Source organism: Nomascus leucogenys, chromosome 17, assembly GCF_006542625.1.
Source record: "Nomascus leucogenys isolate Asia chromosome 17, Asia_NLE_v1, whole genome shotgun sequence".
Lineage (NCBI taxonomy): Eukaryota > Metazoa > Chordata > Mammalia > Primates > Hylobatidae > Nomascus > Nomascus leucogenys.
In genome coordinates, this window is record NC_044397.1 from 62440237 (window position 1) to 62463804 (window position 23568).

At 38.7% G+C, this 23568-nt stretch overlaps 2 protein-coding genes and 1 pseudogene across 2 annotated transcripts; 1 reads left to right on the top strand and 2 right to left on the bottom strand.

The window, feature by feature from the left end:
• Positions 1 to 1929: 1929 nt before the first annotated feature.
• MRPL32 (mitochondrial ribosomal protein L32) lies at positions 1930 to 7365 on the bottom strand. Its single transcript, XM_003268818.2, has 3 exons — positions 7189 to 7365; positions 4590 to 4771; positions 1930 to 2461 (listed from the first exon to the last, which is right to left on the bottom strand). The coding sequence occupies exons 1-3, from the start codon at positions 7316 to 7318 to the stop codon at positions 2207 to 2209; spliced, it is 567 nt and encodes a 188-aa protein (XP_003268866.1). The 5' UTR covers positions 7319 to 7365; the 3' UTR covers positions 1930 to 2206.
• A 122-nt stretch (positions 7366 to 7487) lies between these two features.
• On the top strand, positions 7488 to 22743 carry PSMA2 (proteasome 20S subunit alpha 2). The gene is made up of 8 exons (XM_003268821.3): positions 7488 to 7586; positions 12253 to 12329; positions 13044 to 13176; positions 14895 to 15017; positions 16221 to 16302; positions 17692 to 17765; positions 21779 to 21836; positions 21924 to 22743. Exons 1-8 carry the CDS (start codon positions 7546 to 7548, stop codon positions 22038 to 22040), a joined length of 705 nt encoding a protein of 234 aa, XP_003268869.1. The 5' UTR covers positions 7488 to 7545; the 3' UTR covers positions 22041 to 22743.
• Positions 18954 to 21714, bottom strand: LOC115830941 (annotated as a pseudogene).
• Positions 22744 to 23568: the final 825 nt, after the last annotated feature.

A 23568-nucleotide genomic window follows, 5' to 3' on the forward strand; every position in this document is an offset into this window, starting at 1 on the left:
ATCACATTGGAGGTTAGGCTTTCAACGTAAGAATTTCTTTTTCTCACATCTGTAGCAGCCAGATCAATATATGAATACATTCAGTCCGTACTATCAAAGGACAATTTGTTACCTGGAGATACACTTTGCAACCTATTAGTCAACTGAGGATACTGAGTAGGCAGTTGAATATATTCATCCCCAGTGTTCATGAACCATTGATTCCACCTCAAGTCTATCTTTGACACATAGCATGTGTCTGACTTCTCAGGGTTAAAAATAATTATCTGTAGAGGTTTGTCTAAATACTATGCAGATAACCAATTCCTCTGGAATTTCGACTTTTTAATGCTTGGATTAAGCCCAGCCTTGAAAGAGCTATTTGCTGGAATTCCAATACTTTGGAAATTTAAAAAATTTTTTACTGAATTGCACCTCAACGTAACATTGGCCTATACCATACCCAATGAAATTGGTGATTTTACCTCTAGGAATGTTAACATAGATTGTGCCATTATACGATTTTCATTATGAAGCCCCAGGCCTTAGTACACTTCAGGCCTTAGTACCAAGATAATGATGCATCTTCTAGATTATCTGTCTTACTTGGGGAAGACTGATCCATGCAAGTGAATCTTCCTTCTTTCCAAAGAAAAAAATGTTCAGCCTGTAATTCTGGCACTTTGGAAGGCCAAGGTGGGCAGATCACCTGAGGTCAGGACTAAAAATACAAAAATTAGCTGTGCATGGTAGAGGGTGCCTGTAATCCCAGCTACTTGGGAAGCTGAGAACAAGAGACTTGCTTGAACCTGGGAGGTGAAGGTTGCAGTGAGCCGAGGTAGTGCCATTGCACTCCAGCCTGGGCGACAGTGAAACTTCGTCTCAAAAAGAAAAAGAAAAAAAATGTTGAGTCAAATATGCTGCCTAATATAGCATGTGTTCAGGTTACTGCAGCATGTATTTTTGCTGTAAATACTTCCCTGGGCTTTATCTTGTCTACCGATGTTACCTTTAACTGTAATTCCCTAAGTTGCTTATCATTATGTTTTAAATAGCTACCTCACTTTTTTCATTTTAAATGAGGCAGGAAACAAAACAGCAAACCTTGGGCTCAAGGTGGACACAGGAATGACAGAGGTAGAAGGAAATAAGAAATTAACTGTAGAAAGTTAAGTTAAAGGCCAGGCACACTGGCTCATGCCTGTAATCCCAGCACTTTGGGAGGCTGAGGAAGGTGGGATCGCCTGAGGTCAGGAGTTCAAGACCAGCCTGGCCAACATGGTGAAACCCTGTCTGTCTCTACTAAAAATACAAATATTAGCTAGGCATGGTGCCGGGCGCCTATAATCTCAGCTACTTGGGAGACTAAGACATGAGAATTGCTTGAACCCAGGAGACAGAGGTTGCAGTGAAGCTGAGATCAGGCTATTTCACTCCAGCCTGGGTGACAAGAGCGAAACTCCGTCTCAAAAAAAAAAAAAAAAAAAAGAAAGTTAAAGAGCCTATTGTTACAATGAGATCAAATTGATAAAATGTAAAATAAACTAAAAGGACATATTAAAAGAAAAATGCAAAGAACATTCTTATCACATTTTCAGTGTGCTATGGAATCTGCTCACATCTTTACTAATAATCTCTTCCAAAACATGGGCTATCTCATATATTCTGAATATGATTTTGATTTAATGTAAAATGTAAAGAAGTACTTCCATCACCTAAGTAAATTAGTATGTTTCATAAAAGTAATTTCCTCCAAAAGCAATTTTAATTTGCTAAGAGAAAAATAAGAACAAAAACCTTTCTTACTGCCACAACTACCATCTTAAAAAACAATACCAAAAATGCAAATAATAACCTATTTCCATGTGTTACTTAAATGGAGTTATCTGTGTTAAGTATTCTTGTCTAAGAAAAAGCACTGGCAAACAAAACCAAAGCCAAAACACAGAATTTTTGCTATGAATTTTAAATTTTTTATTTTTTTTCTGGAAATCTTATGTTTACTTAAAACCTTGTATATAATAGAAACACAATCCGTTGAGCCTTTGGATAAACAAAATTTTTGGAGTTTACTCATATTCTTCAAATTATCCCACACAAAACTGCTTAGAAGGAATGTGTTAAAACTATATTGATGATTTAAAAACAAGCACAACAACATAAAGAATCTTCCTCTATTTCAAGAGAAATGATTTACTGTGAAGTTATCCTTTTAACATCTTTGGTGTCAATTCTGGGTGAACCAGGATGGTCGCTTTCTATCTCGTTCAATGATCCTCTTGCCCTGATCTTGTTCAGACGGTGTCTCTCCCGTGTACAGCACCACAGTCTCTATGGTGGGAGCCTTAAAAGGGCCCCCTTCTTGCTTCCCTATCTGTCGTCTGATTTCTGCAGTTTCCTTGCGCACCTTTTCATAGCAGTAGGCACAAAGGACATGTTTCTGTTTCAGGTGACCACATTCAGGACAAACGTCTATGTTGTTCTTTAAAAGAATAAACAAAAACGTATTTTAACAAGAGGCAACATAACGAACAAATAACCACTGACAGGAGCAATGTTTACATTTTAACTTTCTTAGGATGTTCAGGCTACATGAGGTCATCATACACCATCTAGTTCCACCTCACTTTAACAGGAAGACTGAAGACAAGCAACATTGAGTTCGAATTAGAGAAAAACTAGAACTAGAATTTAGCCAATCTGAATCTGGTATATCTTTACTTAAACACAGCAGTTGTAGTTATGTAAAAAAGAAAAAAAAATACTCATTTCCCCTAACTCCAAATACTAAATATCAAATAAGGAATTCGTCAACATAATGAAGTCATCCATACAATCAGCATCTTAAATAAGACACCAAAGAAAAGTGAATTCCCTTTGTCTTTCAATCTAAGGGAAAACAAGATAAGAACATTACAAGTTGACTTCCTTGGCTTCCTCTTTTTATCATGGTGTAATTCAAATTCCTGTACAGAATACAGGTTTGGTATATGGTATAATTTTTATTTTTAAAAATGAACACTGATTATTCCTTAATGTAAAATTATTTTCTATGTTACATTCTTAGGGCATTTTAATGATTTATATATATGTGTATATATATATCCAACTTTAACTATAAAATAGAATAATTATAACCTCTAAAAGATTTCTCAACTTATTCTAGATGTAGGTTTGAAAGAAAATACAAAGAAAAATACTAAACAGGATCATTACAGAAGCTTTAAACACTTGATAAGATTAATATACTAACATCTGTGAGGCAGATAATAAAAGAATTTCCTTTTCTGAAAGGAAGAAAGAGGCTTGTATATTACTTGCCTAACCATATTCTCATTTTACTCCACTACTGAAAACTGGATTGCATGTACAACTGAAGGTATGAAGACACCCACAGTCAGTTGATCTTCTTTTCATGATCAAAGTAGCCAACATAACACAATATATACCGTATGTAACAGAAAATAATTCAGGGAAGAAAATAAATGCACAGGATAAGAACTATTCCCTCAGAATAAATGTGATCAGGGAAGTCACATAATAGATCAGTGCAAGATCTCATTCCTAAAATCTTACATCCTCTTGAGCAAATTTATGAATTACTGTAAGTCTTAAGTAATAAAGTGTTTTTCAGTTCTACATTTAAGTTCAGCCCCAACCACCACTCAATAATACTTTCTGGCTTAAGTTCTAAGGTTTTGCTTAACAGAATGTGGACGCTTATGAAAGTCAGTTTTCTGTTCTTGAGTTTCATTTGTATGGTGCTGCTGCTGTGGAACACCATGAAGTAAACAGTAACTGAAATCCTAACTGTTAAAACCATAAATGAACAGATCAGAGGTAATACACACTGTAATTTTTCTTTACTAGATCAATGAAGACAGTACATCCATGTTGTCAGAGAGGAGAATCTGAAGTTGTCTGAGGATAGGAAAACACAAAGAAAATCTTTAAAAGAACATGAGGTCAAAAATCAGAGCTCGAAAATCTACTGCTTCATAGCTGTGTGACCACAGGCAAATTCTTATTGCCTCAGTTTCTTCATCTTAAAAATGAAGAACGTCTTATTTGCTTTGGAGGGCTATTGTGAAGCCATGATGGGATATAATAAACATAAGGCACTGAGATACATCATAGATATTTAATTGTTGTTAGCTATTTTATTACTTAGGGTTTTCCTTCATAGTATTTTATTGGAAATGATAAAAAAAAAATAAATATGTAAGGGCGTGTAAAAGCCAAGATTCAGTATACCTACTGCTTCTAGCTTTAATTCTAGGCTCTGCCATAGTTAGGATGTTTACTCATCTGTAGTTCAAAACTCATACAGCTCAAGACTGACACAGCTCACAATTCAGAAGTCATGTAGGCACCTCACAGCTTCGTTCCTTGCCCAGTCTCCAAACTCACTCCTTCCTTGACTGTGTTTCTAATACTCAGGCTAGAGGACAGCAGGCATACATAATGAGAATACTGTATTTCATTTAGGCCAGAGGAAAGTAGACACATATAATCTGAGAATCATTTATTCCTAGGCTATAGGAATCTACCATGAGCTTATTCAATGGAGGACTTGAGGAAAAGCACACCCACAAAAATCAATGCATTACCTTAACTTTAATAAGCTTCTGCGGATTTCTTCTCCTACACCGGTTAACTTCAATGGTGCGTCTATTTTTGGGAGCTGCCATCCAAAAGATACTACCCAAAAGGCTGGAATTCTCTTTACTTCCACTGGTATCATTTTCTGGCTCTGTAAATATGGCTGGGCCCTGTACTGCTAATGCTGGTCCTAGGAAATAAAACATAAGAGATATAGAATTAGTTTCTAGCTTCTAAATTACTATTTACAGATATCATTTTCCTTAACAATCAATGGTCAAACATACACACACACACAAAGACTATATATAAAATTTAGAATGTGAAACTCAATAATGGGAAACCTTAGCTATTAAAATACACTAAAGCTTATACAATACAATTTTAGGGAACACGGAATTTTTTCTTAGTGGATCCTGCTGAAAAGAGATCAGTGAAATTCCATCAAGTTTCTTATCTCATCAAATACAGGACTCTGATAGGCACCTAACTTGAACAAAACAAGCAAAGAATCACTCAACTGCCCACATTCTATTAATACTTGGTGGGTGGTAAGTACCTGATTAATTTACAAGTAAATCTAGACAGATTTCCTGAATACAATTCTGACCAGCACTGATGTAACTGCCAATTGGCTCTTTCTTATATTCAAACTGAGTCAGGTCCTTTATGATACAACCTCTTAAGTCACTTAGTTCCTCATAATATTTAATCTTGATTCCTGTCTGCTCTCTAAAGAGCCAGCTCACCATTTCTCTGTATGGCCTTATTTATGTGACTATCAAAGTTTCTCTTTTTCTGAATTGCTTATAAAATCAAGAGATTACCCTTTCCTTGCTATTCCTTAGACGTGCCATACTACTTTTTTTTTTTTTTTTTGAGACTGAGTCTCACTCTGTCACCCAGGCTAGAGTGCAATGGCGTGATCTTGGCTCACTGCAACTTCCGCCTCCCTGGTTCAAGTGATTCTCCTGCCTCAGCCTCCCAAGTAGCTGGGATTACAGGTGTGCACCACCACGCCTGGTTAATTTTTGTATTTTTAGTAGAGATGGGGTTTCACGATGTTGGACAGGCTGGTCTTGAACTCCTGACCTTAGGTGATGCACCTGCCTTGGCCTCCCAAAGTGCTGAGATTACAGGCATGAGCCACCGTGCCCAGCCGTCATACTTCTTTAGATCTTAAGAACTCTTAAAAATGCACAAAGTTCTTTAACACTTAACAACTGGCATTTATTTTTAATATGTCCACAAGTACTGCCAAGCATGCCCCGGTGATTAACAACACAGGCTCAGGACTGTCTGTGAACGTGAGCCTACTGCTTCAGTTGGAAAGTGTATACACCTAATGGGACTGTTGTCAAGATTATCCCAGGAAGTACATGTAGAAAGCTTGGCAGATTGCTTGGCATATAGTGGCATGTATTTTCTTGGTATATTTCTGGATATTATCACTTTCAGGCTGCTTCGAAATTGAGTAGAATGTAAATGCCAAAGCAATGACAGTTTCAACATCCAAGATACTTCCAATTAAGATTAATTCCAAGCGAAACATGGGAAACAGAATTCATCGCCTCAGAGCTTAAACACCACAGAAAACATGTACTGCGGGGAAGGGCAGGGGAGGGGAGGGGAGGGGAGAGGAGGGGAGGGGAGAGGGGAAGGGGGAGGGGAGGTTAGGGCAGGGCTGGAAAGGAAAGACAGATCCAGAGAGTGGTGAGCCTTGATGCCAAGTGAGACCTGCAGAACTCTCCTCTCAGGACAACTCTGTACAAATCCCTGAACTCCACAGACTTGACCAAACTCTAGCATAGTTTCTAGTAGCATAAGGCTGTATCCTAGGATGACGTCGGCCCCCCTTTAAAGTGCCTGCCTGAGAAAGCTCAACGCTGCCTGGAAAAAAAAAAATTTCCTATTTATTTTGGCCAACATACCCCTGATAGTAGGTCTCGAACTCTCTTAGAGCATTTCCTGGAAAGGGCGTATAATTGTAAATACGTATCCCTTGCAACTAACTGGGAAGCGTTTCTTTCAAGGCCCTGAGAGCCATTCCTTTGAAATCTAATCATTAGGAAGGATAGGGCCTTTGTCTCCCAGTCTCTGCGGGAGGATAGAATCCTACCTAAGATAACTGCGAGCTAGCAGACACAGCCAGCTAAGCACATTTGCACTGACTTCACTGTACTACACTTCTCTGACTCTAGAGCCCCTACACTCCCGCCTCGCTCATTCTCCCTTTAAAACGCCCAAGTCACCTCTGCACAAACCGGGATGGAGCTCAGCTCTTTACCTGCAGTAGTTACTGAATAAAATCCGTTTTCAGCGCTTTACTTACTGGCTGGCTATGATTTATCTTTGACACAAGCTTGGGTTACATTCTGTGTACGAATGGCACAAGCAGAGGATTTTTTTTTTTTTTTTTTTTGCGGCAGAGGGAGCGCAAAAACAGTCTTTCTGTTCTCGCTAATATGTGAATGTCACGAACTACGTCCCCGACGTGCGGCCGCGGATCAGAACTGGGACAGAGGGCGAAGAATGCAGGCTGTGTCTGCTACGCTGCCCGAGGTCCCGTCATCAGCCCCCTCTCCCACGGAACCTTTCTTTACCTACCCCACGGAGGACTGGGAAAGCCCGGCCAGCTCTGCGGAAGCTTCCGCAGCAGTCGCTCCCAATAGTTTCGAAGCACTCCTCGGGCCGCAGGCCACGGCGGAACCACCAAGACCAGCATGGCCAGCGCCATTTTCCCTGCTGGAAGACCGCCCCGGTCCCGCCCCTGCTTTCAGCATGCGCACAGGCACAGAATCGGGCAAGCCTTCCTTCCTAGAACTACAACACCCAGCATGCTCTTGGAGCAGCTCTGACTCTTCTCCAATCATAGAGAGAAAAGGAAAGGCGAGGGGCGGGGAAATGAAAGGAAATCGGCCACAGTGCGCATGTGTGCGGATTGCTTTGGCTTTTTGGGTAAAGATGGCGGAGCGCGGGTACAGCTTTTCGCTGACTACATTCAGGTATGGAAGGGGCCCTCGAGGTCCTCAGCGTAGTTGAGATTGCAGGTGCTCTGTCGACTTAGTTTTTCCCATTATGACGTCGGCATTGGTGCTTCTGGAGGGTCCAGTAGGGAATGGAGGTGGAAATGCGGCTTTGCAAAGTCATTTGCCGGGGCGGCCCGGGATTCCTGGAGCTTCCTTGGTCGGAGGCTGCTGGAGGGTCGGGGGTATGCGGTTTTGCAGGGTTAACATGGGGCTGCGGGACGGTGAGGCACATAGCCAAGGATTCGCTTTCACTTTGGAGACTAGAAAAGAAGGCAGTTTTAGCTTAACCATCTCTGGGTGGCCCGTTCCGAACCCAGGATTTTTTTCCTGGCTCAAGTAGACCTGATGCGGTGGTTTCTGAAACTTGGAATCTTGGTCAAATATATGGGGTTCCCTTTTCTTGGAAAACTCTCAGCTTTACAGTTAAGTCGGAGTCTTGGTCTCCATTTGGCACTAGTTTCTTTCAAAACCTCCCGCTTTCGGTTTCTTCGATGCACGAATTAGAAACATAAGGACTAAAAACCGAAAGCGCCTGTGACTTTTTTGTGAACCCCTAACAACGAGGCAACAGTTTGAGTTTTGGCCTTTTTTTAGTGGACGGGGGGGAACGTGGGGGGGATGTTTACTTTAAACAAGATTGTAGGCTTTTCTATTGTAGAACAGGGGCTTAGAATAATAAGTTTACTTTCCTAAATACAGTTGGGGCGAACCGTGGCTCTCAATGTGAGAAAACCATCACCGAAGACTTAAAAATTGACTGGGAAAGTTTTCCGACTTACCCATTTTCTTAAGTATCAGTAATGCCCAGTTTACTTCAAATGTACTCCTGACAACTGAAGGCAGGCGGGATCTAACTTGTTGAGTACTTTCTGTTAGGTGCAACTTAACCTTAACCTGCTCCATCTCTTTCCACTGCTATAATGAATGTTATCTCAGCTTCTTACAGATGAACTAACCACAGCTTGTACAAATTAAATAATTTGTCTAAGGTCATCGGTGAGTAGCTGAGCTGACATTCAAACTGGGTTTTTTTCTGATAACAAAAATACACTTTCCATTACATAATGTTGTCTTAAATTCCAAAAGTACCTTTCTCTTGGCAGTTTTCAGTAAGCAGTGGGTGTAATAGTTTTTTTGTAACCTTTGAATGAGATTAATTTAATTATGCAATAAAAGGTCTCATTATATTACACATGACAGAATAGTGTGTGCAGGATGTATTCACTGTTCATATTTGTGAAGAAAACAAATGTGGTCCTTTTTTTAGAGACAGGGACTTGGCAGCCTCCAGCTCTTGGACTCAAGGGATCCTCCTGCCTCAGTCTCTGGAGTAGCTGGGACTAGAGGTGTGCACCACCCTGCCTGCTAATTTTTTTTTTTTTTTAAGGCATGGGGTCTTGCGATGTTGCCCAGGCTGCAAATGTGGTCTTTTATCTCGAAGAAAGTGTAATCCTGGTGGAGCTGAAAACATAAAACAACCATATACCTTCAGGGACTGAATCTTTTTATAACAAATTTCTTTATTAAAATAAACTTTTGGCCACGCAGGGTGACTCAAACCTGTAATCCCAGCTACTCGGGAGACTGAGGCAGGAGGATCACTTTAGCCCAGGAGTTGAGGACTAGCCTGGGCAACGCAGCAAGACCCTCTCTCTGAAAAAATAAAAAAATTAGCCAGGCATGTGCCTGTAATCCAAGCTATTTCGGAGGCTGAGGGCGAGAGGAGCACTTGAACCCAAGAGTTTAGGATGCAGTGAGCTGTGATTCTGCCATTGCACTCCAGCCTGGGTAACAAAGTGATACCCCATATCTAAAAGTTTTTTTTTTTTTTTTTAAAAAAACAAACGTGTGTCTGTGTGTGTGTGTGTGTGTTTTAACATGGTGGATTCAGCTGTTTTAGATAAAAAGAAAATATTTGTTTCTAGCCTCTCGTAATCAGAAGTAAACTAATGGTGGAAGGGACTAGAGACTATACAGGATGAAACAGTTCTTGTGGACTACATTTGGTTGAGGAATTGTCAATAAATGAGTAAACAAATTGGTGCCTACTAATACATTCTCTTACTAAGGGATTTTATTTTAAAAAGGGTGAAGGAAGGAATATGACTTTAGATTGAGTAATCAGGAAAGGCTTGTGCTTGGGGGTGATTTTTGGGACTGGAAGATTAAAAGTAGCCAGCTATTTGAAGATTTAGGAATAAGGATACTTGTAGACAGAGGGAACAGCATGTATGAAAGCCCTGAAACTGGGAAGGAGCTTGAGCTCTTAAAGGAGTAAAAATGAGGCAAATGTGCTATAGTGAGCAAGGAGGTAATGTGGGAGAGGGCTAATCGTGTAGGACTTTGTAGGCCAGAGAAGGAGATTTTATTTTAAGTGAACAAAGAAGTTATTACAAAATCTAAGTGGAGGTGACATGGTCCAAAGGTAACTTTGGCTGGGGGTGGAAGTAAGGTTGAGAAAGAGGAAAGCCAGTTAGAAGGCTATTTCAGTTATCCCATGTGGGGATGCTGATGCTATGGAATGGGATAGTGGCATTATGGAATATAAAGATGGTTGACTGCTCAGCCAGCTCACAGGTTAGTGAGCTTTCACGCAGTGAAATCATGCAGTGGTAAAGATAGGTATGTACAGGTAATAGGAACAGAGAAATGGTAACTATTAAGTTTACATGAGCCTTTAAATGTTACTCAGGGGTATATGAATTAGGTATTGAACAACAATTGAAAGCTGGATGGACCCAGAAAGTTATGATATGATTATTGAAATAGTGACTATTAAAGGAAAAAAAGTTCAGCCTAATTTTTTAATTTAACTGTCAGTTGATGTAATTCTGCTGAAATTAACTAATTATATCAAGAGCCTTAAAGCTGTCACTCTTAGGTCTGTTTCTTTAATTGGTCTAGATGTGTCTCTATCAGCCAAATGATTGTGGATTCCTGGTACTAGGTTATGTGCTGGAATCCTGACTGAACATAACTACTTTATTGAAGAAGACAAATATTGTAAAAATAATAAAGAGACCGAGGCAGGAGGATTGCTTGAGACCAGGTGTTTGAGACCAGCCTGGGCAGCATAGCAAGACCTTGTTTCTACAAAAAAAAAATAACAATTCAGATATGATGAATCTTAGGCAAAGAGGAAGTACAGGACATCACAGGCATCAGTGAATAGGTATTCAACTTAATCTGAGGGGTCAGGGCAACTTCCCTTAGGACATGATTGAAGGAAAGGAGTTCACAGGACAATAGAGAAATGCATTTCATACGGAGGGATTAGCTTGTCAGTGAGGCGTTTGAAGTCTGAGAGTAGTCTATGTGTTTGGAGCAAGGAGGGATGGAGTTGGGATTTGAGTGACCAAAGGAATATTCGTAATTATACGAAGAGAAAATACAGCCTTCTGAAATTTATCTTTTCATTAGTAGACGGGAGATAAGGACCTAGCTGTGTCACTTTGGACAAATTACTTTCACTCAGACTTTATCTATGAAATTAGGTTGGTTTATGATGATTCTAATTAAACAACTAGGTTGAAATAAAGGATAACTTTAAAAGGCCAGTTTGAGACTTCTGTTTAGCTACCAAATCCATGGAACCAGATCTGTTAAGTGTTGACCATCTCGTGACTTCTAGAAATAATTGTATATTATATAAAGAATACTTAATTGTGAGTGATATCTAGGTCTTATTGTCTTAGGCCATGTCTGTTTTCTAAAACCACCCTCTGACTTGAAATATATGCTGCTGTTTGGTTTTCAACAAACACATACATGTTCTTAATAACATTACTATTCAGTATGTGCTTGTTACTGATTTTATGCCAGTTAATTTTATAGGAATTACTTCACTTAATCACAACAATGCTTTGAAATAGGTACAGGACCCTTGTAGGGGATGGTGATTTCAGGACCCCCACAAATACCAAATCAGGGCGTATTCAAGTCCTGTAGTCAGCCCTGTGGAATCCACTGATACGGAGAACCAGTTGTGGTTACTGTGTCCTCATTTTACAGGTGAGAAAACAGGCACAGAAAACTTAGAGTGAAAAGAAGCAACAGTAATACCACTGCTCCATGTGGCAGACAAAAAACAACCAAAGAGAAAGTAGTGCTTCAGTAGGAATATGTTCCAATTGCCTTGTAAACTTGGTTTCTTTCTTTCTCTCTTTCTCTTTTTTTTTGAGACGAGGTTTTCAGTCTTGTTGCCCAGGCTAGAGTGCAATGGTGCAATCTTGGCTCACTGCAACCTCCACCTCCCGGATTCAAGCGATTCTCCTGCCTCAGCCTCCCAAGTAGCTGGGATTACAGGCATGCGCCACCATACCCGGCTAATTTTTGTATATTTAGTAGAGACAAGGTTTCACCATGTTAGGCTGGTCTCGAACTCCTGACCTCAGGTGATCCACCTGTCTCGGCCTTCCAAAGTGCTGGGATTACAGGCTTGAGTCATTGCACCTAGCTGTAAACTTGGTTTCTGTGCCACTTCATGATTGAGGTCAAAGGCCAGTTACTCCCTGGGGTTGGGTAAATTGGATTTGACCTGTATGTCTGTACTATCTCAGAGATGTTCTTACAATAAATATTCAATGATATGTGAACTTACAAATACCTGTTTCTTTTAATACAAATACGTGTTTCTTTTAAGCCCATCTGGTAAACTTGTCCAGATTGAATATGCTTTGGCTGCTGTAGCTGGAGGAGCCCCGTCCGTGGGAATTAAAGGTAATGAAATGCTTCATTCATTTCAGATGCCTGTTAGTAGTTATCCTAATTATTTTGGAATTAATTAGTAATTAATTTATACAGAGCTGTGGCAGTATAATTTTTAACAATTTTTTGTTAATTTACAGTGCTTTGGAGTTTAAATAGTAATAAGTCTAAGGTCATTCAAATTCCTTTTCAAAGTAAATAATAACACCTTTATCTGTTAGTTGTGATATTCACAATAGTCTTTCTCATTCAGAAAACTGAGTCTTTTTTTGTTTTTCCACTGATTATATCACTACTTCCTGGCAGTTTTTATCCTTATAATTTAGGAAAGTTTAATTATAAAACATAAGCTAAATGTGTTGTGTTTCACTTTAAAAGCCTGTATCATTTATTGTAAATTTCATGTTACAAGAATATTGGGACAAGTAGGCAGAAATTCATTATTTTAAAACATGTGAACTCTCAGGTATCCTTAGAGTGCTTTACAAAAGGTTATATAATACCTTTAGCTGTAGGGAGGATTTTTTTGTGTAGTACTAAATGACCAGTGAGGGAAAAACTGACTTACCATTTCTTAGGTAATTTTGGTAATAGGACTCCGGAAGAAAAGGTTTTATAAATCAAAGGAAATAAAGGAGATTGAGTTTAGCACATCCGTAATTAGAAAGCTGTTAAAACAGTCTTAAAAATGATTAAACATTTATGTCTCTCTCTTTTTTTTCTAAGCTGCAAATGGTGTGGTATTAGCAACTGAGAAAAAACAGAAATCCATTCTGTATGATGAGCGAAGTGTGCACAAAGTAGAACCAATTACCAAGCATATAGGTTTGGTGTACAGTGGCATGGGCCCCGATTACAGGTACTTTATACTTTTTATAGTGTTTCTCACTGTCTCATGAATTGATTGTAATCTGTATTTTCAGGAGAAAAACCAAGGTTGTTTTCCTTTAATCTTCCAATTCCTCTTTTTTTGTGTGCTTTGTTTAGCAATAGCAGCCTCATTGAGAGCTGAATTTAGTTTGCCTGTATAGGTTACTTTAAAGAGAGTAACTCAAATGTGAAAGAGAAGGTAAATAGATTACATAACTCCTCTTTTTTCTGTTTAGTGGACTTTCCCTTCTGACATATTCCTCTTCTATCCAGGAACTGGGCATAAGGGCTTTAGTTTTTGCCACTGTGGTTTAAAAATGATGAAAGCAATTTATGTTATAATAAACTATATTTTAAAAAGTATGAGGCAACAAAAAGCATCACCATCCAGAGTTATCTCTTTTCCCGTTCTTCTCAAAGGAACAAAATTCTCAAACACCACTGCAAGTTGTTGATAGTGGCAGCCAACCAGGATCCCAATGCTTGTATAATCACCTCTTTTATATTTCACAGGAAGAGAGAATAATCTTGTTACTCAGGGTACCAGCAAGTTGAAAGAGATTGACAAGCTTTCTGTGTCTGTCATTTAAACAAGTAAAAGGAGTATTACTTTATTGCTCATGATTTTGTGGAGCAAGATAGGTAGAGGCAAAGTTGCACTTCAATGAATCAATGCAACAAGGTCAGTGGAATGTGATCAGGCAGTGAATCTTGTCACCACTATACAGGCTGGATACTGCAGTGTGCTGCCACTGATATGATAAACTGAGGGATGGGACATGACTGTCACACAGAGGGAAAATGTGCATATTTCAGATCAGTAGTATATGAGCTGGTAAAGATAAATCCTATTTGTCTTGCTAATATATTTGATATATAATATCTTCTTAATCTCTTGACAAATTTTACCTTTGAAAAAAAATTTTAAGAGACAGGGTCATGCTGGGTATTGCCTTTATCATTTTAAACTGCACTGGAGAAAACTAAAGCCTTATGCCCAGTTCTTGTATTGTAGAAGAGGAATATGTCAGAAGAGAAAGTCCATTAAACAGAGAAAAGAGGAGTTATGTAATCTACCTTCTCTTTCACATCTGAGTTATTCTCTTTAAAGTAACCCAGGGTCTTGCCCAGGCAGGTCTCAAACTCCTGGCCTCAAGTGATCTTCCTGCCTCAGCCTTTTAAAGTGTTGGGATTACAGGCATGAAACACTGCACCCAGCCGAATTTTACATTTTTAGTTACAAGTAGTTTCTTAATCTCTGAAGGGTACTCCTTGAAGCACAGGCAGAGAGATTGAAACAGTCTGCAGAAAGTAGTGACCTGAAGTGAGAAAAATATGCCCAGAATTGTGTGCCTGTGTGTTTATGTGTGCTTGTATGTGTGTGTGGGCTGGAGTGAGCTATAAAAAGACAAGCGGCTGCCCTTGGTTGGGGGACAGTCTTGAAGAAGCCATGGAGCAAGATAAAGTTCTCATTTTTCTACATTACATCTGTTACTTTTAAGCTAACAGGTACTCTATGATGCTCTGATATTTTCTTCTATATCAACTGGAATCCAATGTTAGAGTAAGACTAGCTTTGATCCAATAGCCACCATTAAAGAGATACATGTTAAACTTGTGCTGCAGGTACATGCCTGTAAAAGGAGAATGAGTCTTTAGGTAGTAGAGCATCTTCTGTGTAATTAAATCTTATTTTTTCCTTGTTAGAGTGCTTGTGCACAGAGCTCGAAAACTAGCTCAACAATACTATCTTGTGTACCAAGAACCCATTCCTACAGCTCAGCTGGTACAGAGAGTAGCTTCTGTGATGCAAGAATATACTCAGTCAGGGTAAGTTGCTGTTTTTACTTGAAATGTGCCATGAATTGTAGGGGGAAGTTATTTTAAAGAGTAGATCTATAAATAGAGTGGGACTTACCATTCCTGTATTTGCTTAACAAGTGGACAAAATCACTGTGATGAATATTTCTGATCTTATCTGGATCTGGAGTATTTATTTAAGGAAAAAAAATGTGTTTTCTTGTTGCTCATGTAACAGCAGAAAGCAGCTTCTAGATATACAAAGTTCTTTTGCCAGTGATTAAAACACTTTATGGGCAGACAATCATTGCTACTTTTAATTTTTTTTTTTCTTCGAGTCAGAGTCTCACTCTGTCGCCTAGGCTGGAGTGCAATGGCATGATCCTGGCTCACTGCAACCTCTGCCTTCTGGGATCAAGCAATTCTCATGCCTCAGCCTCCTGGGTAGCTGGCACCACGGGTGTGCATCTCCATGCCCAGCTAATTTTTTTTTTTTTTGTATTTTTTTTGGTAGAGATGTGGTTTCACTATGTTGGCCAGGCTGGTTTCAAACTCCTGACCTCAAGTGATCTGCCTGTCTTGGCCTCCCAAAGTGTTGGGACTGCGCCTGGCCACTACTTTCAAATTTATCTTTCTAACCAGAAATGATGGTAAGCACATGATGAAAGCAGCTCTTTGACATATTCATATTTCTTTTCATTCCCCAGTTTCTTAAGTTTGGGTGTGGATGAGATAGCATATAGGTAGTTGTTGATATGTAAACCTAGTGGAAAAGCTGCATTAACTGAAAGTTGTCATTTTGTAATAGGTAAACCTAGTGGAGAAGCTGCATTAACTGAAAATTGTCATTTTGTAATAGGTAAACCTAGTGGAAAAGCTGCATTAATTGAAAGTTGTCATTTTGTAATAGGTAAACCTAGTGGAAAAGCTGCATTAATTGAAAGTTGTCATTTTATTAGGACACTAAATGTTACTACACACTTATTAACCCAAGTGTCTTAGGTGACACTGTTCAATCCAAATTTTTTTTTATTTGGCTACCATTCCTCACTACCATAAAGAGAATTAGTTTTGAATTGATTCATTCAGAAAGGTGTTAAATACTTTTTAAGGAACTTACAAGTCTAATTCAGTTTGCCTGATAATTTGCTTTATTTGAGAGTACTGATAAATTCTTGAGGATGACTTTAACACCATGAAAATGCCAAGTAATGTTCATTTTCCTCTCTGCAGTGGTGTTCGTCCATTTGGAGTTTCTTTACTTATTTGTGGTTGGAATGAGGGACGACCGTATTTATTTCAGTCAGATCCATCTGTAAGTATCATTTGATGTATTTGAGGGATTTGTTAAAAGTGCTGTTTGAATATCTAACAGAAATAGAAGCCATAAAAACTTTACAATTTAGCAGTATTTTCTTCTTTTTCTCTTGGGCTTTAGAAAGTATGAGGTTGTGCATTTTGTGTGTATATTTAAAATTTTGGTAATTTGGTCTTCTGATAAGGAAGCCGTATTAGTTCTACCCTCTTTTGCCATGTTCATTAACTTCATACACTTGGGGGATTTGTTGAAATAGTTGTTATCAAATGTGTTTAAACCTGTTACTTTGGGAAATACTGCAATTGAAGATGTGGATCTGGAGGACAGTGTTGTAGTGTTTGCCATCAGTTGAATCTTGGGGCTGACTTGAGTGACTTTTCCAGCAAAAACATTAATCTATCTTAATTCAGTGTTTTGCAAAAATGATTGTGTAATTGGTACCTTGAGTGAGTTGTCTGCTCTAATGCAGAAGAATGGTATCTGAATAGAAGGTGTTTGTAAAGGATAATACTACTCCACATCTGTCTCATTTGCTATGAGAACCGTAAGACAAAATTCAAGATTAGGAAATGATCTTTCATGTTTTATGGGTTATTAGATAATTACAAGTTCACTCAGTACAAACCTTATGATCTACTTTTATAACCTGAGATGGCAAAAGAAAAATATTTTGGTTGTTACTTAAATCAGAAAAATAAGTATTTTGGAAACTTTGATAGTGTTGTTACTCCATCTCTGAGCTTCCGAAGCTAAATCACAAGCCCTCTTCCTTTCCAGAAGGTAGCAGAAGCCCCCATTTCTGGAATCCTGATTTTATCTTTTGTCCTATTTTCCTCTATTGTATCTAAAAAACAATTGTTTTCATTTAAAACATATTGGATTATGTTTCTTTTGGTTTTTTTTTCCAATGAGATGCTCTCTTTTTAATTCACTAATGATCAAGAGTTGATCACATTTTTCAGATTTATATGATAGATTTTTAAATCGCTTCAGTCTATTAAGCTAAAATACTACTCTTGATTATTTGCTTTAAGTTAACCTCAGTTTCTTTTAACTGGCTTTTTTACATAATTTTACACTTAATTGCATCATCACCATCTCATCAGTTTGATGAGTTCTGATATATGTAAATGCCTGAAGAAACCATTACTACAATGAGGATATCAAAAATTTCCAGAACCTCCAAAAGTTTCTTTATGCTTCTTTGGTTTCCATCCTTCTAGCCTTCTTAAAAAATAACCTATTCTGTGACATTTTCCATTCTAATAATATTCTGTGACCTTCGAAGTTAGAGAACAATTAATAAAGCTAAAAATTAAATGGCAGGGCAATATAATTGTATTTGTGTTTTAAAATATGGTTTTTTACTCTTTCTTTCCTGATTAGGGAGCTTACTTTGCCTGGAAAGCTACAGCAATGGGAAAGAACTATGTGAATGGGAAAACTTTCCTTGAGAAAAGGTAGGCAAACTCATTGTAACTGCATTCATTAGCAAACTCACTTTATGGTTTTTGGTGCTCTTTAAGTAAATTAATATCATTGGACTAAAGAAACTTGCTGTATTACCCTGTATATGAATATAGTTACAGATAAATCAAAAACTTCTCTCCCTTCTAGTTTCCTAGACTTCAGTATATTAAGTGGTAATTGATATTCATTTCCTAAGGAGTTCTCTTTCTACATTCTATGGTTTCCTAAATGCTTTTGGTTTTTTTACTTTTTAATTCACTTTTTGTGCCATTTCAGGAGGGAAAAAAGGAACATTGAATCTGGAATAAAACATTTGGGGAGACAAATTTTTAAATGATTTAATGATAACAGTTTACAACAGTAAAAAAAATTGTGAAACCAAATGCCTGGAGTTGAAGGTATATTAAATATTTGATATATGTGCTTGATAAAAAGTGGAGCACTATGTAAAAATCTGTCGGTGCCCAAGTACAAGCTGCTCTGACTTATTTCCAGCTGTATTCTAGTCTCAGTGTTACTGTAGTCCTTCAGAACTCTCCAAGCTTTTGAAGAGGAAAACGTTTTATTTCTTGATATGTAATAGTTGCACATATTTTTGCAATACATGTGATATTTTGATACCTGTATACAGTGTGTCAAATCAGGGTAATTGGATATCCATTACCTCAAACATCTGTCTTTTCTTTGTGTTGGGAACATTGCAAATCTTCTAGCTGTTCTGAAATACACAGTAAATTGTTAACGATAATTTCCTGACTGTACTATTGGACACCAGAACTTATTGTTCCTGTCTGACCGTATTTTTATACCCCTTAACCAACTTCCTTCATTTCTTCTTCCCTTCTCCCTTCCCAGCCTCTGGTAACCACTGTGCTACTCTCCCTCCATGAGATCCACTGTTTTAGCTCCCACATATGAGTCACAACATGCAATATTTATCTTTCTGTGCCTGGCTTATTTTGCTTAACATAATGACCTCGAGTTCCATCCATGTTGCTGCAAATGACAGGATTTCATTTTTTTATGGCTGAATAATAATAAAAAAATTTCATAACTCCGTTTAACAGATGAGCCTTCACAGTACGTTTTTCACGTAATGTTAAAGTTATTAAAAGTCTTAGGCCTGGGTTTAAATGGTAAACTTAATCTTAGGCTCTTAAAGCACTTTTTCATTTTTCTTTTATATATTAATGAGTCTTCCAAAGATTTCACATTGTTACTACATGATATGTTTTATTTTTTGTTTCAGAGGCATTTTATTTAGACAACTAAAAATAATTAGATGTTCAGAACCAGTGTACAACGAAAGAGAAATTAAACCAGTTACTTTATCATGTATTCCCTCTTAACAACCAAAGCAAAAAACAACAGCAACAAAGACATTCTACTTTAAGGGAAAAGTCAGACAAATAAGCCAATATATTTTTCTGCTCCATAATGACATAAACAGCTGCAAGAACTCTAATTGTAATAAGAGAAGTCAGATGTTATCTTGTACATATTCATTAAAAAGATGACAGGCCATTGTATTACAAGAGGATAACTCAACCTCCCTTCATCTGATACTGTTGAGATTTCACTTACGGGTAACACCAAGTTAGTTGTTCCAGCAATGGAGCTAATTCATATTCCTCATTATTTATTGCTGTTTTTGCCTTAAGCAGAGAGTAACTCTGGAAGGCTGATGCTTTTCTCTGCTTGCTCGTTCTAGTCCAGTTGTATACTATCTGTGGCACATGCTTGATGTTCAGGCCTTAACTCGAGGAGTTGAAGAATAGATGGAATCTGAATTCTCTGAAGCAGTTTCTTCTAGCTCTTCTCTTGTCTCTGGAAAACCAATCTTTGGCTTTGCCAGCTCACCACTTCTTCAGGAAGCACACAACATTTCCAAAGGCCCTATGTTTTTCCTACCACAGTTTGCCAGTCTCAGTGTTCCACCTTCAGAACCACTGGCATAGAGTTCTCCATCAGGATCAAATCTCACACAGTGAATAGGACCAGAGTGTCCTTTGTAGGATTCTAATTCTTCTCCACTATTATCATTATACTTATAAGTTTAACATCTTCACCACCTGCAACAAGAAATTCTTTCTCAAGGTGAAGAGATTCAGAGTTAATGGTTGCAGGAGCTTGAAAGGATTTAATTGGTTCCAAACTTACTGTACTGTCAAAAGCACTGGATCAGCCATAAGTTATTACCAAAGTCTCTCCCTCAGGAATATATTCCATACTACTAGCCAACATAATAAAATTTAGAGATTTCACTTCTGTCATAGTAACATGATCCCAAAGTCTAACAGTTTTGTCATCAGAAGAAAGAATCTTTTTATCCTCACTGCACCATAGGGCCTTTTTTGTCTCAGAGCTGTGATCACTAATTTCCTCAGGTTCTGCTTCGGGTTTGTTCAAGTCATATATGCAAAACAGTTTATCCTGTCCCCTGGTTCACAAATAATTACTATCCTGCATGAAATCCATAGTCTTGATAATGTGTTTATGAGCCAGGGTCATCAGTTCATCCCCTGGGATAGCATCCCACACTTTGTGAAATCTGCAGCTGCTATGGCTGCTTTGGTGGCATCCTTATTCAGTGTTGCACTCCAAACAGCATCTTTATGACCCAAAATTGTTCCAATCCAGTCTCCTGTATCTCCTTGGCATAGCATAGGTTTGCCGTCTTTGCAAGCACTGATTTCGAAATACTCGTAAGGCTGGCCGGGCACAGTGGCTCACGCCTGTAATCCCAGCACTTTGGGAGGCCGAGGCAGGCGGATCACCTGAGGTCAGAAGTTAGAGACCAGCCGGCCAACATGGTGAAACCCCGTCTCTACTAAAAACACAAAAATTAGCCAGGAGTGATAGCGTGCGCCTGTAATCCCAGCTACTCAGGAGGCTGAGGCAGGAGAATCACTTGAACCTGGGAGGCGGAGTTTGCAGTGAGCCAAGATTGCGCCACTGCACTGCAGCCTGGGTGACAGAGCAAGATTCTGTCTTGAGGGAAAAAAAAGCCCCTAAGGCATGATGCCACTGAAGGCCAAGTCAGCCACGGGCCGTATGTGGCTAGAACAGGTGAGCAGCATCAGTCTCATTGCTATGGAGGTGGTGAACCCAGTGATTGGGCTGGTGGGCTGAGGGTCATCCTTGTCTTCTCTCCTCTGGTACAGCGCCCGGGGTTCCTCCAGGCTTCACCCTAACACGGGCTGGGCAAAGAAACAGGAAAAGGTGGCACCGAGATTAGGAAGGAGCTAGGGAGGGGATGGGGAGTCTGGGAAGGGGGAGCAACAGTTGACAATGGAGGGAGGAAAGTAGGGGATGGAGAGAACCGAAGAAACGACCCAGCCACTATTCGCACTGTCCACACTGGTATCGGCAGGAAGTGACATGCTATGTTTTAGCTTATAAGAAAAAGATTTTAGCAAGTTCTGATTTTTCTGTGTTTTAAAAATTATAATAATGCCACCACATCCTGATTGTTAAAATATTTATACTTTAGAAGTTTCCTGGCTGGGTGCGTTGGCTCATTCCTGTAATCCCAGCACTTTGGTAGGTCGAGACAGGCGGATCACACAGTCAGGAGATCGAGACCATCCTGGCTGACACAGTGAAACCCATCTCTACTAAAAATACAAAGAAATTAACTGGGTGTGGTAGTGGGCGCCTGTAGTCCCAGCTCCTTGGGAGTCTGGGGCAGGAGAATGGCATGAGCCTGGGAGGTGGAGCTTGCAGTGAGCCAAGATAACTGCGTCTCAAAAAAAAAAAGAAAAAAAGTTTCCTAAACTAAACTCATTTTAGGGTCATACCCTTCATGATGTTGGGGATTGAGCACCAGATATTGTCAGTTTTTTTTATCTGGGGACAGCTACAAGGAGGTGATTAAAAGAATGTATAATTTAGTATGAAGATGTTTAGAGTTTTAAAAACATACATTGTTGCTGTCATTGTATTTAAATAGTCATAAAGAATATAAACAATGATATAAGTAATTTTTTTTAAAATTCTTCAGATACAATGAAGATCTGGAACTTGAAGATGCCATTCATACAGCCATCTTAACCCTAAAGGTTAGCTCAGTATTCAACAACTGGATTTATAATGATTTCATGATTAACTGCTTAGAAAATTGACCTTTTTTCCTCCCTCCTCAATAGGAAAGCTTTGAAGGGCAAATGACAGAGGATAACATAGAAGTTGGAATCTGCAATGAAGCTGGATTTAGGAGGCTTACTCCAACGGAAGTTAAGGATTACTTGGCTGCCATAGCATAACAATGAAGAGACTGAAAAATCCAGAATTTCAGATAATCTATCTACTTAAACATGTTTAAAGTATGTTTTGTTTTGCAGACTTTTTGCATACTTATTTCTACATGGTTTAAATCGACTGTTTTTAAAATGACACTTATAAATCCTAATAAACTGTTAAACCCACCTTCCAGCCTTTTAGGAGTTGCTAAAATTTTAACAGTTATTTCCTGCTTTTTATCACAGTTGATTTCTGAAGACTACATTGCAAAGCAGAATGATGAAATGACTTTTTCGTTGTCGGGCAATTTTGGTTAAGTCAAATATTAACGCCCTCTTTGCTATCAGATGTTGCCTGTGTTTCCATAAAGCAAAATGCCGATTTTGGTAAAAAACATGACTGCTTCTAGAGCTGGGAGGATCTGCAGATTTTCACGGATTCATGGGACAAGAAAAGAAGCATAGGTTCTTTTAGGTGCCATTAGGTGAATCCTAGGGTGTGCTATGAGATTGTACTAGGCCTACGAAGAGTGGTAAGCCAAATAGGTCTCCATGGGAGATACATTATGTAAGTAAATAAACAATGGTTTGCTGGTTCCTGTTGGTGTCCCCACAAATAGGTAAACATGTTTTAAAGGAACCCGGGTTCTTAGATTTTGTTAGACTTTTTAAACTCAAGGATGAGCATACATGCTTGAAATAAAATGCTAATACTTAAGTGTCAAAACTATGGCTTAAGGCTCTTGTTAATTCATTAATGTAATCTCAGTATAATAAGTACCTTCACTATAATGAAAGTTATAATTAAGTATCTGCATTCATATGAAGGCAGTGCTTAGTTGTTGTTTTTTTTAATTTTTTTAAGGCATCAGGATAAAATCATTAATTTGGTTTACAGAACATAACGAGAGTTTATAAGCATAATCATTCTTACCAACGTGAAAGTATAGTGGGCAATTCCATGATTTAAGTGTAGCTCAGAAGATTAGTTAAGGGCAAAAGAACCTTATTTTGGAGATTTTTCTCAGGGTTCCCAGTTCTGTTCCCTACCATCACTATAACACCCATATCTTGTTTTAGGTGGCAAAAGCATTATAGGAGATGAAAGATGGTAACTTTGGCTTCCTGTTTCAAGATGTTTATCTTGGCCTTGTCTAATAATCTCTCTTATGGGCTCTTGATATATTTTGACTTTAGCACACTAGAAAGCGGACATAGTAGTAAAAAGGGTCTTTGAAGTCAAGTCTCAGCTATCTCACTTACTGGCTGAGTGACTATGTGAGGTAATTATCTGAGGGTTTGTTTGTTTGTTTGTTCTTTGAGACAGTCTCTCTGTCACCCGGGGGGAGTGCAGTGGTGTGATCTTGGCTCACTGCAGCCTTGTCCTCCCGGGCCCAAGTGATCAATCCTTTTACCTCAGCCTCCCGAGTGGCTGGGACTACAGGCGCGTACCACCATGTTCGGTTTATTTTTGTATTTTTAGTAGAGACAAGGTTTCACCACGTTGCCCAGACTGGTCTCCAACTCCTCAGCTCAAGCGGTTCACCTGCCT

What these genes read in the sequence shown, in the direction of transcription:
- MRPL32 (XM_003268818.2), bottom strand. Translation starts at nt 7,318, where the DNA reads ATGGCGCTGGCCATGCTGGTCTTGGTGGTTCCGCCGTGGCCTGCGGCC. An exon ending in CTTTCCCAGTCCTCCGTGGG is followed by an intron (nt 4,772 to 7,188) that starts GTAGGTAAAGAA and finishes TTTATTTCCTAG; the next exon opens with GACCAGCATTAGCAGTACAG. An exon ending in AGAAGCTTATTAAAGTTAAG is followed by an intron (nt 2,462 to 4,589) that starts GTAATGCATTGA and finishes ATTCTTTTAAAG; the next exon opens with AACAACATAGACGTTTGTCC.
- PSMA2 (XM_003268821.3), top strand. Translation starts at nt 7,546, where the DNA reads ATGGCGGAGCGCGGGTACAGCTTTTCGCTGACTACATTCAG. An exon ending in CCCGTCCGTGGGAATTAAAG is followed by an intron (nt 12,330 to 13,043) that starts GTAATGAAATGC and finishes TTTTTTTCTAAG; the next exon opens with CTGCAAATGGTGTGGTATTA. An exon ending in GGCATGGGCCCCGATTACAG is followed by an intron (nt 13,177 to 14,894) that starts GTACTTTATACT and finishes TTTCCTTGTTAG; the next exon opens with AGTGCTTGTGCACAGAGCTC.